This window comes from Cyprinus carpio, chromosome A2, assembly GCF_018340385.1.
Source record: "Cyprinus carpio isolate SPL01 chromosome A2, ASM1834038v1, whole genome shotgun sequence".
In the NCBI taxonomy this organism is placed as follows: Eukaryota; Metazoa; Chordata; class Actinopteri; order Cypriniformes; family Cyprinidae; genus Cyprinus; species Cyprinus carpio.
In genome coordinates, this window is record NC_056573.1 from 15,328,734 (window position 1) to 15,347,779 (window position 19,046).

Here is a 19,046-nt window from a genome sequence, read left to right on the forward strand (position 1 = left end):
ATAATCAAACAAAGAAATCCATTAATTTATATAGATAATTTACTCTTTACAAGAAGTCAAATGTTTTATTAGCAGTTTTTAAATTTCTCTATTATCAAATCTAACACATTAATGTATATTATCAGCACGTATAAATTTCTGCATGATTTTGACACATGGCTAGAATAATCTACTCTAAATCTGACATAAACCATAATTCAGAAAAATTAATACACAAAATATTTGGTCAGGTGTTCAAATGATTATAGATATAAGGGATAGTTCACCATCTCTTTCATCTGTGGAACATAAAAATTTTGAGAAATGCCTTTTTTTCATATAATATCAGTCAATAGTGATAAAAACTGTTTGGTTTTCAACATTGTTTAAAATATTGGCATGAGGGAGAGTAAATGATGGCAGCATTTTCATGTTTGGGTGAATTATCCCAGTACTTATTAAAATTTTTTTTTTTTTTTTTTTTTTTTTTTGAAGACTTAATTGAATGATGAGCTTGATTCACAGTAATGGTAAAATATGCCAAAACAAAGCTCCACATCACTGTATAATTTTATATTATTTATTTTACATGATTATTTTTATGAGAGGATTGAGGTAATAAAGCAATCATATCCTAGAGTTATTTGTTTGTGTAAAATGGCATCACTGCTTGAGCGATAAATCAGTCTATTTCTTTCAGCCAGAGCTTGAGGCCATAAAATATTATCTATGAGCCATGAGCTTCAAGGCACATGTGATCAGTGGCTTTTTTAAGTTTGTAGTGATTTAACTTTGTGATGATTTTTGCTGATGTTTCCCACTTTCCTCATTATGCTTCTTTATCTGAAATTTACAGATAAAACAGGAGATTCAAATCATTTTCAGTGACAGATGTATGTTTTGAACTATTTTAGACCTTTGAGTAATGCAACAGAAATAAATTAAGCACATATAAAGATAAAGGGTATAATTTCTGCAGCATTTTAAAATAAAACAATAAGACATTTCACCTGTAATTATACAAGTAACTTCTTTTAAAAATATATATATATGTCATTTGTCAGTATTGATTATGAGTAGATCTTACCTTGTTTTGGAGGTGCTGGCAGTCGCCTCCTCAGTTTCCGAGATGAGCTAATAGTTTGTGTCTGAAACAAAAGTATTATGACCGTTAGTCATAATTAATCGTATGAGCATGTAAGAAAATGTGTATGAATATTATTTAAAATATGAAGACAGCACCTTAGGTTTTGTAGTCTTGACCTTGTTAAGTTGGGTCTGTGGAGTTACATTAAGACCTGCATTTTTCAGAGCAGCAATTCTTGAGGAAATGTCTGAAACCTGGAAAAAATAGCACAGATCAAAGCAAGTAGATATGAAAATGACTGTTTTTATTGTGAACAGTAAGGTTTTGTGGAAAGACTGTTATGTGAAATGTTATTGGCAGCATTGGTATGTTTGCATAGTTCTATACAGTATGTACAGTGTAATATACAGTATATACAGTTGTATATAGTATGTACTGTATAAAGGAAAACGGTATTATATGTCAGTGTTATTTCAATATTATTTTTAAATTCTTATAATGTTTATCAATATTTTTAAATTAGTTTTATGCTTATATTTTGAGTTTTCATTTTAATTTTAGTTCAAGTTTAGTGATTTTGTAATATGCTTTTGTCATTTATTTAATTGTTTGTTTTTTTATTTCTATTAAGCTTTAATTTATTTTTATTTCAGCTTTAGTTAGTAATTCTGGTGCTTAAACTTGTTTTATTTCAGTTCTACTGTCAGTTTAAGTTTTTCTATTTCTAATGTGAGTTTTTCATCTATTATTTATATTTCATTTACTTTTAGTTTTAGTAATTTTGTTAAGTGCTTTTGTCATTTTTATTAGTTTGTTTTTTTATTTCTATTTAGCTTTATTTTGGGGTTTTATTCATTTCATTATTTAATTTTTTTTTAGTTCGTTTTCAAGGCAACCTTTCTAATTTCAGTTTTTTTTATCTTATATTTACATTTTATTTTAGCTTTATTTCAGTTAATGGAAACAATGTAAATAGTTCAAGTAAACTATAACATTTGTTATATTACTTATTAGTTCAAGCGTAACTGCATCTTCAGAGCTATGAGATGCTGCTGCTGAGATTCAGAAAGCAAGAGAGAGAGAGAGAGCACAGCGTCCAGGTCGAACACACCTGGAGCTCAGACTGCTGCACCTGGGCTGCTGCAGAAGCCACCTGGTCCTCCAGATGTGACAGCTGTCTTTCAGTGGTAGATCCACTGATGCTGCGCGCACACTCCTCCAGATCCCCCAGTTCAGCCTCAAGCCCGTACACTGTACCTGCCGCCACATACACCTGCACACAGTGAAATGAATGAGAATAAATTGAGAAGCAGTGCCTAGTGGCATGAGAAATGTTAATCTCAGAAAGAATCCTTACATTCTCCTCAAGTCCGCTGAGCTGCTCATCCAGTCTTCTGGCCTCGGCAGGGGGAATTACCGAGACGTCACTGTGGTCTGACTGGCATTGTCCATCTCCCACAGATCCGTGAATCAGATCCTCTGTAGCATTCAGTACTTTTAGCACTTCTGTGGTGATGCTGCGCAGTGATGTGGCTGAGTACTTCTATTTACCATAAATACACAGAGGAAGATACTGTAACTTTACACATTAACGTTCACATTCATATAAATGGAAATTAATGGGGCATGGGGCAAGTCTAGTATGACAACACATGCATTAGCAAAATTATTAATACTGATTTAATGAATACAGTCTGCATTAAAATACTTTTTTGGATGGGCCAACTGCTTGCCATATTCTTTATGTAAACAATACATCTAGAACAGGCTGAGAAACTGAAAGAAAATAATGCTTTGTTAAATCTTAATTATGACATAAAAAGTCACAATTAGAAGATAAAAAGTCATAATTATGAAATTTAAAGAATCAAGACACATTGTGTCTACATTTTTTAGGTTATAATGAGAGGATTTGCAAGTGTGCAGATGTCAGTGAGCTTGCACTGAAAACAAATCTGCCATTTAAAGTGCCACAGAGTGGATTTAAGCACCTCCGATTGGCCATTGCGTGTACTCAATCTGCTCAACCAACATATCTGTGATTGGCTCAATGCTGTGAAAAAAAAACTTTGACCCAAATTGAATAAATCTAAATAGAAACTATAATCCATATATTTTATGTGGCAGCCATTATCATAATCATAATTATTTATTGATTAATTGTGCTCTAATAGAATGTAAAATATAATAAATAATGAGCATCAATAATAGAGAGCAGTCTGTATTTGTTTGCATTCATTAATTGTTGCAGTATATTGGAGATTAAATGTAGGTTTTTCTCTATGTCCAGCATGTGTGCATCCTACCAAAGATCAAATAGAGGCAGAAGACAAAGAAAGAAATAAAGAAGAGCTTCAGAGAAATAGGTTAAGCAGGTTAAATAAAAGCATGTTAGTTGCAAGCAACTAAGGTTACTGCAGCCTGTAGCATTTAGTATATACTGCATACTGTAGTTAGTAGTTACCTTGTAGATCTCCTCCGGTGACAGATACTCCTCCTGACCATATGGGGCGCTGTGCTGAGTTGTGAGGTCCCTCTGTTCCTCCCTTTTTTCAGTCAAGTGACCTCGACTGTTGCTGTCCTTCTCTTGAATTTTCTGTTCTGATGATTTGCTGCATTGTTTGTCTTCTGTCTCTTTATCTTCAGTGTTGCTCTTTAGTGTCACAACTTCATTGATCTTGCCCGCTTCCTTCATTTTTTTTTCCTGCACCTCCTTCAATTTTCCACCAACAAAGCATACCTCTGATATTGTCTTGTGATCCATTTTCTGTACACTTACATTCTCGTCTTCCATCATCTCCTGTTTCTCTCCCTCACTTCTCTCTCTGTCTAAAAATACCCCCTCACAAGTATAAGCTTCTATGTGTTCTTCCATATCATCCAAAGCCTTCACTGCAGTATTAATTATCCTATCAAATTCCATCTTTCCATCTTCACTTATCAATCTACTCAAAGCCAGTTCACTGGATAAGACCTCTCCCAGCTCATCAATTTGATCAACCGTCTCTGTATTCTCAGCTCTGCTCTGCTGACCTTCAACTGCATTGCCACAATCTTTTATTTTAGCTTTTTTCTCTTCAGTCTGAACATCTTGCTCGTTCTTTGTCTCTTCAATTCTCTCTCTAGCAATCTCATTTTGTGTATCTGTCTCAGCAAGTGTCTGTTTTTGGCTCACAGAGCTAATTTCTTCTGACATTTGTGTCTCACCCGTGTTCTTTTGCTCACTAATGTCCTGCTTTGCCACAGTGTCCTTTTGCCTTTTCTCTGATCTCTTTTCTTCTAATTTCCCTGCATGGTTTTGGGTTTTCTCATTATATTTTCTCATTTTGGATCCATCTGTCCTGTCATGTACCACCAGCAGCTCAGTTCTTATTGACCGATTTATACCTTTGGTTTCAGTTTGATACTCAGACCTGTCCAGTTCATCTTCAGTAGAGGAAAGCAGTGTCTCGCTGACCTGACTGGTCAACTCTCTCAGTATGGAAGTCAGGTCATCTTTCAATATCTCAGTTGATCTCACTTGATTTGTGGATTCATTTTCATCTGATATTTCTTTAGAATCAGCCTCAATCTTCAATGGAGCATCTCCCATTTGATACTCCGACCTGTCCAGTTCATCCTCAGTGGAGGAAAGTTGCGTTTCTCTGACTTGACTGGTCAACTCTTTCAATTTGGAAGTCAACTCCTGATCTAAAGATCCAACTACACCAAGGGCCCCATGATTGTAATTGCTGGGAGAATTGAGACCAAGTCCAAATGGATCAGGGGTCACGGCTCCAGAGCTCAAGATGTCAGGGGTCGCAGTGTCTGAAGTGTCTGAAGTGCCATGCGTGTCTTGTTTCACATAACGCCTCTTCATCAGATCATCTAAGAGTTGGCTATTGGAATCCTGCCAATATATAATATATAGAGTCATGAAGTGTAAAAAAAAGAAAAAAAGTGTATTCTACTGATACAATAAAATAATTTATTTTGTTTTATTTTTATAGGTTCAGAAAACTTATATTAGTGTAATAAAGGGTATAAAACAGAACTTAATACAAAAACATTTTCAAATATTATTATTTGTTACCGACTGTCCTTTCCACTCTGCCTCCTCTCTCTTATTTTTCCTCCTTCTCCGTGACCTTTTGAAACTGTTGTCCTCTAGGCCATCCTCGCTGCTTTCAGCACCTCCTGGATTGAAATTGATATCCATGACGACTGAGCGGCGGGCGGATGAGGGTCGTCTGTGTTCTAGTGGCACTTTTCTCTTCAAGAAGGGAGGAAGAGTTTTCTGGGACAGGGGAAGGGGCCCTTCCTGTCCTGAGGAATTCTCAGCATCAGCATTCACGGTGTGTGCAGTGAGGTGTTGTGCTTGTGCATTCAAAGGCAAGGTTGCTTGACGGCTGTAGGACTCTGGGTAACCCAACTGCTTATTGGCAGACATTTTACGCCGAAACTCTTCCAGTGCAGTGCACCAGACCCCATTAGCTTCAGGCTCTGTTTCTGAGCCCATCTCATCATAAGCTGACACCACGTCAGACTCCCTTTCCAAGACGCTGTAGACCAGACTTTTGCGCTTAGTTAAAAGGCCTGGTCGAGAGAGCAGGTTGCTCTGGTAAGCAATCCAGTTACCATCAGGACTCTGTAACACTGAAGACATATACACAGCATTTACACATGTATATAAATGAAGGTAGTCAACAGTTTCAAATAATAATTTAAAATCTTTCTGTCATAAACGAGAAGTTAATTAACTGTGATTCAGAATCAAATGGAATTAAGTCAAGGATCTAACTGGAATTGTCCAGTCGGTCGACACTCCTCCAGCTAGGCATTGCCTGGACAGGTATCGTTTCTTCCTTCGTTTCCAGAGTATGACTAATAGAGGATGAAGGTCTTGACCCAGTGTTAGCATGCTGGTCTGTTTTCTCATCAGTCATGAGACAGAAAGCTGAGCGAGACCTCTGAGGGGAGAGGAAATGTTTCATTCAGCAAACATTACAGCAACAGAACAATCCAAATGCATTGCAAAATTGCAGTTGATTCAGTCTTTAAAAGAAATAAAAAGCCACTGTACCCAGAGAGAAGCATCAAAGGCACTCTGGGTTTGATCAGGAGAGATTTCATCACTGTTCTCATCAGACTGTTGATCCCTTTTCCGGCGGACAATCTGATGTTTAAATATTCCAATATAATAAGTTCATGCAAAGTTTGTCAAAATTGATAAATAATAATATGATAATTTAAAATGAATATAATAATTTAAAATTATATATAGCAAAAAAATTTTTTAAATGTAATATTATATCAACACATATATTCCTAGTCAAAATATTTTAAATAACACAATTCATCATTGTCTCTTTGATGTGAATATATAGAATATATACAGATACTCAGTCATACCCAATCTTAATACATTCAGATGTCACATGATCCTTCAGAAATCATTCTAATATGCTGAATTGGTGTTCAAGAAACATTTCTTATTATACATATTTTCTGAACAGGATTCTTTGATTAATAGAAAGTTCAGCATTTTTTTTTAAATAAAAATCTTTTGTAACATTGCAAATGTCTTTGCGGTCACTTTTAATCAATTTAATGCATCCTTGCTGATTTCATGGGTCCTTGCTGAATACACTAAATTCTACACATTGTAAAATTCTACATTCATGAAAGGTCTATGCTGTTATGTGTTACTCACTTTTTCTACTATAGTTGTGGTCAATTCCTTTATCAGGTCTCCTCTGTTCTCTCGCAAATACTGAGCTTCTTTCTGTTCCTCATACAAAAGCACATGTCAAATAGCTGCCCTGAAGGAATAATCTTGTACCTATTAATGGAAAAGTCTTACTTGACTGTCAGTCTGGCTCTCAGCCTTAGCAATGGCCTCATCTATGGCCTCTTCTGCCACCCGCTGTGCCACATTAATAGTCTCAGCCATGCTGTGCTCTGGAGAGAGACATAATAAAGTCATAATAAATCAAAGAAAATTGCTGAAAATATCATTGTCAAGTGTTTTCAAATGTCCACTGTATGAAACTCATAAAATTGATATTCAGTAACAAACCCATACATATCTAAATAATTATTTGATCACAAACCTTCACTTTGCCTGTAAAACGTGGAGTCGCTCTCATACATACTACTCTCATTGCAGACACTCTCCTCATAAGTGCTGCCCTCTGTTTTCAGAAAGAAAAAATGTTACAGCTGATTTAATCGGAAACTTTACAATGCTTTTTAATCTTTCCATTTTCAGTTGCAGAGGATGCATAACTTTAGAAAGCGTGTGTATGTTACATGCCATGAAGAAATACTTAATGCCTCGATTTCTGTGGGCATCAACCTATTATAAAAAAGAACATCCACATAATAAAATGTTTAAGTTTTATATATAATTTTTCCTAAAAGTCTTTTATCCATTATTAAAATAATATTCTCAAGAGTGGTAAGGTAGGACAAGAGTGGTATAGACAGCTTGGCTCAATATTAAATGAAAAAAAACAAGTACAACCATATGCATCAAACATTTCTGTTGTTGTTAGTGTTTCTGACAAACTGTTCCTGTGATAAACAGAGATTAAACAGCACTTCCAGTTCTGACACATGATTTTATAGTTGTGTCAACCATTTTCTCTCTCTGACAGACACCGTCTTAGTCTCAAAGAGCTGTCGGATGACAAATCATTTGATTGGTAAATACTGACATATTGGCCATACAGTCATATCAGTTTTACATAGAGCCATTTAAAGTGCTCCCCTCAAGCCAGTGAAGGTCAATCTGCCTCTGAAGTCACCTGCTACCACTCTATGAAAACACCTGCCCTTTACATTCAAGCCAGTGTTTACACCTACACTCTGCTGAGGAGAGCAGATCAAAGTAATGTTATGAATCTAGCTTTTTCTATGAGATAATCTGAAGACTGATGTTGCAGCTTAAAAACCTATCCTATAATGCTATAAGCTTATTGCTCCATTTCTTAGTCGGATGTTAAACTCAAACAGATTATCTCCTAGCTTTTCTCTGCATCAAATTTCCAGAAGCCTGACCACAGTGCAGTGAGTTTTGTGGCCAAAGCTCTTTATATTTCATTGTCACTGTAATGCTTTAACTCTCCTCCACAGAGAGCTATTGTTCCTCAGAGGTTACAGGCGTCTGCCGAGGTGACAAACATCCACAGTCATGGTCATCCATAGTTAATGTGGCATTGGCCTTGCTCTAAACTGCTTTCCTCTTCATGGAGAAGACATTCTCTGCTCACAGACCACAGCAAAACTGAAATGGAGGCTGGAGATAGATTATAACTCATTTAGTGTTGTGCCCACAAACACAAGCTAAGGAGCTTCAAGCTGGAGTGAAAGAGAAAAATAATCATTGAGATTTTTTTTACACTTCCAAACAAGGGTGCACAGTAAAATTATTGTGAATTAGCAGTACATATCTGGCTACTACCTTCTGGCTGTACTTTCAGCGTAGTTTTTTTAACTGTAAAAATGCACTGTATACTTTGACTTTCCAGTGCACAGAGAGCAGGAAATTGTTACATATTCAATTTCTGAAAATTATCTTTCTGTACACCAGTAAACTGTAATATTCAGTCATTTTTTTATTTAGGCAAGTGAATAAATTATTTATCTGTTATTGTAATAAATCATTACTGTATATATGTTAGAAATACAAGAGGGACAGAATCTTTCAGGTCATATAATCAGTGCACAGTGACCCTTCCTCCATAAACATGAATGATTCTTAGAAATCCTACTGCTGTTAAATTGGATACAGAGGAGGCAAGTCAGACCAGATGAGCCCTGTCTGCTCTTTCTTTAACCCTCATGAATTAGTGCTAAATACATGCGTGCACATGCAACCATACACTGTGAAAAGACAGAGCTAGGGCTTGAAGGACAATCTAAAACTGACATTGCACTGAATGCAGATGACTAGCAACTTCTACAAACCAGCTCTTTTACCTCCAAAACATATAACAAAATACATTCAAAACTGTCATAGTGTGAATTTTCAAGAAAGGTCATACAATAGTCCAGATGGCGAGTACCTGTAATCTCTGCTAGCGATCCATGCTCGGCCGCATGCCTCCTGTAGAGGTTCTTTAATACTTTGGCACTGCCAAACCTTTTAAAACGCCTTCTCACATTATTGTAGAACCATTCCAGTGACTGGGTATTCAGTAGCCTGGAAATACAAGAACAAGGCCACATTATAAGGCTTATTTAAGAGCATTCCTGAGTTTCTGTTTACATTACACTGATTCAAACCTTTGAAAATATAAGTACAGAACATATGTTTATGAAGACCATGACATTTGTCCTATAATCATAAACACAAGGTTATATAATCAAGCACACACAGACATATATACAAAGAAAAGTCATATAGTAGATAGCCGAAGGGACTTTTGAGCATGTGTTTTTTCAGAGGAATTGCCTGCTGAGAACATATAAGATTATTGTTTACTTTGTATAAAGTAAGAAATGTTGTTAAAAAGAAAATGACAAATCTGAAGAATCTTTATTCTTATGGCACAGGGAACAGTCCATAATTGCCAGGAATTTTAGCATTCACTAATTATCAATAAACAATTATGTAAAAACGAAAAAGATTTATGCAGAAAAATATGAGATGTTGATAAAGATTACAGAGTATTGTTTTCATGCTTAAAATAGCATCCTGTGTCCTTTTACCATAATGTACAGACACTCCCTGAGGGCAAATTATATTTTTTCCTAAAGAAAAATATGTAACTTTAAGATGGACCTTATATGGGAATTACTTGTTTATGCATTTATTTAATTAACTAGACAAGAAGCCACACAAATACTGTATACAGATAGCTTAGATACTACATATACCTTTTCTGTCCATAAGCATACAGTAGCATAAATTGAAATTGCCTGTTTTGAATCAGTAATGATCTAATACATTGATATTTGCAGTTAAAACTGAAATGAAAACTGGAATATTATGTGTGGACAGAGAATATAAAAGTGGATGTGTATAGTATCAAAATTCAATTCCACTGATGGATGTAATCTCTGTTCAAGTGTGAGTGTGTATGTATAAGACAGGAAAGAAAATAAATAATCCTTCTATAAATAAATAAATGCAACAACATTTTGTACATAAATGCATGTAAGACTGGGCATGCAAAATTATTTTCTGTCTTGGTTCAGTAATATTATGACCTACAGCACTCTGTGACATTTACAAAGGCCTTTGAGAGCAATCAATGTCATGTCGTGCTCTATACTTGTATTATACATAATTATTTTGATGACTGTAGAAGCCTTCACAGTGCTATCTGAACCATCAACAGGAGGGTTATTTCACTCTCTTTCATTAAACCATGTGTGAAAACAAACCCACAGCCATACAGACACTAAGGCTCAAATGACTACTGGGTGCTACAAAAAGGTGCTTTGAAATATATGTGAGACACAACTCATGAACATAAACACAAGCACAATTTCCCAGTAAAACAGACAGCCCATTTACAGAACCAGTCCTGTACCCCTCAGGATGTCATTATATTTTGTCTAGATAAAATAAAATTATACTGCTTAAAACTGAAATACATTTTTTTGTTAAATCTTGAATTTAGGCATCACAACATTATAATGTACACAATGAAAAACATATTTTCATTCTTAGATTTGCAAAAAAAAAAAAAAAAAAAAGACATGATAATCTAAATGTAAAAAAAATAAAAATACTGTATGAGAAATTTGCATGTAAAATGAATTATCCAATACTGACTGATACTGTCAATTAAAAAAATTCTGATATCAACTAACTAACTGTACCAATTTATTATGCATAAACCCTGATAACTACCAGAAGCATCATGAGCCTTTAACCTGCATGTGTGTCCCACTAAAGCCCCCCTGACGGAGCTCACGCTCACTCTGTCTCCGAACCACAACAGCTCTTGTTAGCGTGGCAATACTGACCTGGTCTTCTGGCAGGCGGAGCACAGCCAGCCTTTGTCCTTCTTACTATATGTGCAGCAGCCCTTGCAGACGTTGTAGCAACAGTCCAGGCAGGAACGTTTTGGGTTGAGCAGGAATGTGAAGGGAGAACAGCAGCGGATGCAGCAGCGCTCATTAAACCTGTGCTGCCGCGACAGCAGAATGGACCGACTGCCCTCCTCAACCAGTGTCTTCTTCATCTCACTGAAGCGAGGGAGCGAGGGGAGGGGGGGGGGGGTTGTGGGTTGGAGAGAAGAAAATGGAAAAACAACTGTAATATAAAGAATTTTTTACTAAAATTATCTAAAATGATTAAGCTGATGCATATTTGTCTGAGTATTAGGATGATGCATTAAAAACATACATAATTCATCTCTATGGAAGGAAGGCTGTAGTGCCCTATAAGTGGATCATGTTCACATGACATCTGCGTGTTGACAGATGTGCTGCATTTGCCCTTCAACGTCTTAAATCTGTCTGCAATTCCAGCCGTACTGCAGCCTCCAGAGAGGAGAGAGCAATTCAGAGCAAAATTGCTCTGACAGCAGAGAGACAAGAGACCTAACACTATTTAATAGAGGATTGCAACCAGCACATACACATTTTGTTTGGACTAGGTCCATTAGATTTATGCTCCTTAATTAAACTGATGTGCCTTTAGCATATAAATTAAAAGTTTAGTTTATGAATAACAGCTCAGATTTGTTAATCATAAACATCAGGGTTTACTGAGTATAGCAGTAAGAAGGCAATTGATTAAATGAAAGTAAATAAGAAATATCTTAATCAAGCTTGCACTGATACATCAGTCAGTGGCAATAAGAGACTACATGTCTTTATGAGTAAATCACTGAATCAATCACTCAACCGAATTGTTTCAATCAAAATGCTGATTTATTCCTCAACGAAACAAGTGAGTGGCTGCATCCAAAAACACTTATTCAAAAGAAGTGCCTATCCAGAGAGTAATTACCTAAAAAGTATGTTCTATATAGTATGAATGCATTGGCTGTACTACATTTATCATGTCTACCAATGTCAGTTGCGTTGTTGCTTCACTAACTGCTATTCAGAAATCTTCTCCCGTGGCCTTGTGGGATAGTAAAGTGTCCACTGACTGCATACTTCAGATTGTTACCAGAAATAGCGGGTCATCCCTACTCACAATACTGGAAATTCAGACATACTGCCCTGTTCATGTACTGTTTTGCATCTACTGTATGATTTTGGATGAATGAATCATTGAATCATTGAATGAATCATTGAATCATTGACTCATCTGAATTGATTCATTCAAAAACACTGATTCATTTGAAGTTGCTCAAAGATGCGCAAAGGTTAATTCTGCTTTGACTTTGGTTGGAAATATTTTCTTTGTCAGAATTATGACACTACAGTATGTCAAAATTAAAGTAAATGGCTATATTGTATCTAATTTATAACTTCTTGTTTTTTAAAGTGTTGCATAAAGGCAATATCACACTTCCAATTGTGCTTCTGGTCTTAATATCATCATGGATGTGATTTCCTGTGATTTACAAGTGTGAATACAGAAGATAAAAAGAAAAGAAAAATGTAATACAAAATAAATTGAACATTAATAATCACTGTAGAGTGAAGACAAAGAGGACATAAGTAAAGAAAAGTGAATGGTTTAAATAATGAAATAAAAAAAATGTAATATTGAAAAGTAAATAATTTTTAATTATATGTCATGATACATATTGTTCTAAAAGCAAATCTATGACTCATAGAGAGAAGCTGACAAAGAAGAGTAGAGAGAGGGATGAAAACTGGAAAGGAAGCATTGTATTGAAAATCCCCGCTTCAGGTGTGGCATTTACTTTGTCTATCCAAACAACGCCAACAGGAAAATCATTACGAATGATTAGAGCCCCAGCTTGAATGGATCGACTCCAGTGAATACTGAGAGAGGGGAACTGAGGTTAATCTCAGCAGATTTAAAAGGGAGCTTGGATGGATCGAAAAAACAGGAAGGTTAAAAAAAATGGAAAAGAAAGAAAACAAAGTCTTTAATGACAATGCACATTCAAGAGTGAATAATACATTACAGAGATGTTGATGTTGTAACTCTGGATTTTTGCATCTGTGTGTGTACATAGAAATAGCTTGCTGACAAATTTGTGCCAAAACCTCCCTTTGGGGACATTTTGTGCATGCATATGCTTGAACTCAGTGAAAAACAACTCTTGCACTAAATCCAAGATCCATGTAGTTTGTAGATTAATCTCTAAATGTGATATTAAGACCCTACAAATAGAGATTACAAATAGATTTCCACCAGATTGTCTAGACTGAATCAGTGGCAAGATCCATTTAAAGTAACAGCCAAAAAACAAAAAAAGAAGATAATAGCAGAAAATTCTTACAGACCTGAGCAGGATCAATTTCATGTCCCTACAATCATCCACGGTGATGATACCCCATCAGGGGTCTCTCCAGTGAACTTATAATTGGATACTCAGCAGGCCATTTCCACCGAGTTCTCAGAAATATGGTCTGTTGTTTACAAAGCAAGCTGTTAGCAGAGAACAGCAGAAGTGTCCTGTGCCAGTAAGTGCAGATCCAAGGGAAGTTCTACTAAGTGACTCATGCCAGATAGCCAGACTGGGCACAGGTGTGATGAACAGGGGGTCAACCAAAGCCAATATTTTTTACTAAGTCATCTGACAGACCAGTATCTATCATGAATGACAGGTTATATACATTCTATACAATCTGCAACTACAGTACACAATTAAGCATATACTCTTCTTTTCCCTTGCCTGTTATACAGTATGTATCTATAGCCCTATTCGGATGGTAATTGTTTCTCAGGGGGACGTAAGTGATTTTCAGTTGTTCTTATCAAGGGTTTTGTTAAACATTTCAGGAACATATATCTGATGCCTTGACGTATTTAATTGGTTCCCCTTTTCTTTTTACTACTTTGTCAAAACAAATACTTTCCCTGTATTTTCCTGCCCCTTTTCTAATAATCTTATTTTTTTTTGTTTTTGTTTTGCTCTTCCAATCTCTTGTTAACTCACTCAGTCCTGTTTGAAATTCAAAGATGCTCCCCAGATGTCAGAGAGGCTATTGAAAAGCTAGATGCATGCAGGCAGGACACACTTGGGAAAAGAAAAAAAAAATGCTGTCTGCATAAAATGAGATGGTTTAAGGTTTTGCAGTGATTTGAAAAATAATTGACGGGCTTAAGAAATAGCACTAATATTCAAATAGAAATTCTGTTTAACTCATTTGAACTACAAAAGTACTGAACAAAAATACCTGACAATCAATATGGGGTTGTATGGTACAAAAACAACATAGTATATAGGTTAACCAATCCCAGTGCTCTAACTAGACAAATAAAAACCTGTTTCCTAGAGGAAAATTCATTTACTGTACAAGTGGACATCCAAGACCAATCTTCACTCTGGCCATTAACACACATCTCAAACATGTTGCCTGTAAGAACCTGTGATTGGATTTTAAAGGGAAAGGTCTCTTTTTGTGACTTCATAAAATATGATTTCAGTGTATTTCTACATTTCTGAACTATAAACTAGATGCCGAAAAGCCTAAAATGCCTAAAAGCATGAAACAACTACACTGAGGCATTGTTTTTGTTTTTCCCGAATTAATTTTTGTGCCATTATTCCTACTTCCTTTTCCAGCAAACAAGTATTTTCAACAACAGAGTGAGAGATTAGAGAAGTCAGAGTGCTTGTCTGTCGGTCAGATAAAATCCTGGTGCCAAACAAAGTCATTAACTAAAGTGTTTTTCTCACCCCAAAGTACCATGATGAGTAATGTGCTTCATTTTGCCAATGTGGCACAATTTTATTTAAAGACAGACAAAACAATGAGGGAAAGATGGAAAGAAAGAAGGTCAAACAGACTAAATACATGGGTTATGTTCTGTCCTTTGGGAACCAATGTATTTATACATAGTACTACATAAAAAGTTTTAAATGTCAGGTCAGGTAAGACCATTAGGTAAGTATTCTGCCTGTTTCTCACATTTACTTGCAAATAAAAACACCAAAGAGTTTATATGTAAACAGAAAGGGCCTTTTAATTTGCAAATACCTGTTAAGATAGAAAAACTGGTCTCATAAAACCAAGAAGATACAACATGAGTCTGTCTCTCCTGAATAATAATGCCTCTATATAGCTTTAGTTCAGAATCAGATTTCTTCAAAGCTGAAACCATATTCATGGTGGGCTCAGGGAAGTGAGTCAGGGATAAGGAGGGAAGGGAGAGCCCTTCCTGTCATTTTGTTTTAAAGAATGACAAAGAATGATGGGAACTTCCTCATGCTCTCTAGCAATGACTGGAATGCCATTAAATTTTGGGTGACATCACAAGGAAGACCATGCTAAAATAGCTTATATACAAATTTTTCATGTGAAAATATTGTGATATTTAGCATTATCATTTTAAAATGTCATATACTACAGTTCAAGTTTGGTTTGGGGTTGGTACAACTTTTTCATGCTTCTGATAAAGTCTCTTATGCTCATCCAGGCTGCATTTATCTGATAATAAAAGAATGAATGAATTTAATGTGTCCTTACTGATTAAAAGCAAAAATCTTACTGACCCCAAACTTTAGAACAGCAGTGTATTTTGAGCAGGAGGAGTCATAAAAGTGATGCTACAAAGACACAGAAGGGTGCATGAGACTCACTTGAGCCGCATCTCCTCAGTCTTGCGCAGCTCCATGTCCCGATGCACCACCTGCATCACATGCTCAGCCTCCACCTCTGTCAGACCAGAGAGATCCAGTTTACGCCCCATCCTTCACCTCTGCAGAGCTAATAAGATACCTGCCCTGTCCCAGCTATTAGCTAAGGACAGTAAAAGAAGCAGAACAGAGTCATTTAATATATCAAAAGCTGGGCACCAGCTGCACCATGGTTTCATAATGTGTTTGATGTTGCAGACAACATTACAGTTTTACTTTATGAGGTTGTTTTTTTATTTCATACTCTAACCAGGATCTTTTAATCCTTTGGCAAACTCAGTTTTCGACTGTATAGCCTAATGGAAGCAGGGAGGTAAATCTAATAACAAAACAATCTTGTAATTATAACATTATTTCATTATGAAATCAACATAATACAGTGAATTGCAAAAGTCCAAAGTAAATCCTCTTGCATAAGGCTGTTAAATCTGCCTTTAGCTGAAATAAGGGCCCTGAGATTCAAGACCACAACAATGTCATTTTTATCCACTGCTCTAGATGTTTGATAATTCTGACATGACATATAAAGAAAACATGAAATTTTCTGTGGTACCACATGCCTTGGGTTGTAACCTTGCCTTGCTCTATTAACACAATATTTATTTATTTTATTTTTTTCTGAAAGATAAGTCCCCAAATGTAGTTATTGCCACTAAAACAAAAAATATTAAAAATCAAATTCACTAGCTGAAATAAAGTTTAAATAATATAATATATTAGATGAAAAACTTGCCTTGTCAACCAAATGAAATAAAACATATACTATACTAAAACTGAAATAAAAATAAATGAAAGCTAAATAGAAATAAATAAAAACTTAGTTTAAAAAATTACAAAATCAAATAAAAGTACTAAAACCTAAAATAAAATGAAAACTAAACATATAGGCTAAAAATAAAATAATGTAAAAATAATAATAAAAATAACAAAACAAACCTAGGCTTTTGCAGGCATACTGTAAAACTAACAGATCTTTCTCAGCAACCTCAAAACCATCTGCTGAGCAAACAGTGAAAGCAAACACAGAGCTTTTGCCCATGAGGTATAACTACAATTCATCTGTCAGAAGGTGGCAATGCATTAAAGGGACAGGTTTACTTTTCATCATTTACTCTCCACAGCCTCAAGTCACCATTCACTTTCGATGCATCTCTTCCCATACAATGAAAGTGAATGGTGACTGAACCTGTCACATCTCCACAAAAGAAAGAAAGAAACAAAGAAAGAAAGGCTACAGTATGTTCACACACAAGTTATTCATACTGAGTTTGGATAACAAACTTCTTTCATAAGCTCTCAAAGTCATAATAAATATTTTCTGTTCTGATTAATCATGCAGTCACATTTATATATATATATAAAAAAATCGTTTAGTTGCGGCACTTACCTTCGCGTCTTCACCTCAGTCGCTTACGTCAGCTCTTTTCGAGCAGCGACTGCCAAGCTGTCAAGCTTGGCAGACAAACTCATTATGAATGTCCGCAGACCGCTTCAAATCAATACGGTCGACTTTCTGTTTCTTTCGGGAAGGTTCGAAGTTAAGCTTTTGACAAGATAGACAAAACAATCAAGAATCTCTGAAGAGAAACGCTCGGAACGGAGCGCGTGTGTAGCGGGCGCGTGTACCTGCTGGGGTCTCATACCATTTAGGACCACGAGACCAGAAATCTGCTAACCTCCGGGACACGGAGCGCTGCGATGCTGCAACAGTGCTGCTAATCCACGTCTGGACGTGCTGAGCAATGATGCCATACTGAGACGGAAGGGAATGTAAGACTTATACGTTGCTGTTGATTTAGCCACAGTTGCTTGATAGCTGTAAAGAAAAGAAAAGAAAAGAAAAGAAAAGAAAAGAAAAGAAAAGAAAAGAAAAGAAAAGAAAAGAAAAGAAAAGAACAGAAGAAAAAGAAAAGAAACAGAAAAAAGACATAGGTAAAAGGGAAAAAGAAAAGAAAAGAAAAAAAGAAAAAAGAAAAGAAAAGAAAAGAAAAGAAAAGAAAAGAAAAAAAAGAAAAGAAAAGAAAGAAAGAAAGAGAAAGAAGAAAAAGAAAAGAAAAGAAAAGAAAAGAAAAGAAAAGAAAAGAAAAGGAAAAACAGACACACACTGACTTGGATTCATTCAAACACCTTAAAGTTTTAATATATAGATTAATAAAGACATAAAACAAGTAGGCCTTTTTAATTACTTTTTGACTGATTGATTGATACTATATTTAGATTATTTTGGCAGATTTATATTATTTAACCCTCATGTTGTGTTCTGCTATTTAGACCTGGAGAGGATTTTCTTTTTCCCGAAAATGCTAGTTAATGTTATTGCATTGGATATTTATTTATTTATTTATTAACTTTTTGGGGGGATTTATCCAAATGCTGTTTCCTTTCAAAAAATAAGGTCCTCTGATCAATAAGCCTATAATCAGGAATACAAAATGTGCTAGAAAGAAAACATGATGACCAAAAAGACTGAAACCCAGTTTCGCTGATAATATAGCATAATGATATATTTACAACCAATTTTTAAAAGGCTGGTCTAGTTAGAGAAAGGATTAGTCAATTGTTTTGTCTGTTACATGCTGCCTTGTCAGTTTGCATTCTTTGTTGCCTGCTTAGATCACCTTTTTTCTCAACATCTCAACAAGTTGTTATCCAAAAGGTAACAACCAGAAAAAATGACCAATTAAGAGACCCACCCAGATAGTAAAACACAGATTAAAATCATTAGGAACCCTCTAAACATAATTTAGAAATTATTTAACATCTGCACAGTTAATCAAAGTAAAAACCAGTTTAAACCAGCCTCATTTTTGGTTTAGCTGGTTTGTATTGACCGGGGTTTTGAGCACTTGCTTGCTGATCAGACTGGGAGACCAGCTAAAACCCGCAAACCGTCTTAGACTGATTTCAGCAGGGACTTCTTATGATCCTGTTAAGGTTGATGCAAATCCCAGTCCCACACACACTTAAACACCATGTGGGCCATCTTTAACTTTGCAATGTCACTATCTGTCTTCTGTCCATGTCACTGATCTGCTAATTCAGACTGTAAGGCAAGTGAATGTTCCAGCATTTTCAGACTTAAGCTTAGTCACATGTAGGTCCAGTCAGCTGGTTTGAAACAATGGCACAGAAAGGCCAAAGTACCCTGAATTTTTCTCCATCTCACTCTTTCTTGGTTCTCAAAGAGAAAAAAAAAGACATTCTTTGTTTCAAGATCATTTTCAGTTGTTTTCTCTCATTTCAGGAAA

General features: G+C 35.7%; 1 protein-coding gene across 5 annotated transcripts; it reads right to left on the reverse strand.

The window, feature by feature from the left end:
- Window positions 1–439: 439 nt before the first annotated feature.
- On the reverse strand, window positions 440–17,587 carry LOC109076608 (rab effector MyRIP-like). Of its 5 annotated transcripts, none has more exons than XM_042774831.1 (17): window positions 17,186–17,587; window positions 15,742–15,901; window positions 11,027–11,248; window positions 9,115–9,251; window positions 7,159–7,239; window positions 6,909–7,006; window positions 6,759–6,836; window positions 6,129–6,221; window positions 5,847–6,015; window positions 5,139–5,701; window positions 3,531–4,955; window positions 3,311–3,368; window positions 2,424–2,611; window positions 2,199–2,339; window positions 1,222–1,320; window positions 1,067–1,127; window positions 440–822 (listed from the first exon to the last, which is right to left on the reverse strand). In XM_042774831.1, the coding sequence occupies exons 2-17, from the start codon at window positions 15,849–15,851 to the stop codon at window positions 809–811; spliced, it is 3,537 nt and encodes a 1,178-aa protein (XP_042630765.1). In that variant the 5' UTR covers window positions 15,852–15,901; window positions 17,186–17,587; the 3' UTR covers window positions 440–808. The 5 variants fall into 5 exon arrangements, with proteins under 5 accessions (XP_042630765.1, XP_042630753.1, XP_042630758.1 ...); XM_042774819.1 differs by having other exon boundaries at window positions 2,178–2,339; window positions 17,186–17,585; XM_042774824.1 differs by having other exon boundaries at window positions 2,178–2,339; window positions 6,759–6,830; window positions 17,186–17,584.
- Window positions 17,588–19,046: the final 1,459 nt, after the last annotated feature.

What these genes read in the sequence shown, in the direction of transcription:
- LOC109076608 (XM_042774819.1), bottom strand. Translation starts at nt 15,851, where the DNA reads ATGGGGCGTAAACTGGATCTCTCTGGTCTGACAGAGGTGGAGGCTGAG. An exon ending in TCCGCCTGCCAGAAGACCAG is followed by an intron (nt 9,252 to 11,026) that starts GTCAGTATTGCC and finishes TTGTATTTCCAG; the next exon opens with GCTACTGAATACCCAGTCAC. An exon ending in TCAGCGGACTTGAGGAGAAT is followed by an intron (nt 2,340 to 2,423) that starts GTAAGGATTCTT and finishes CACTGTGTGCAG; the next exon opens with GTGTATGTGGCGGCAGGTAC.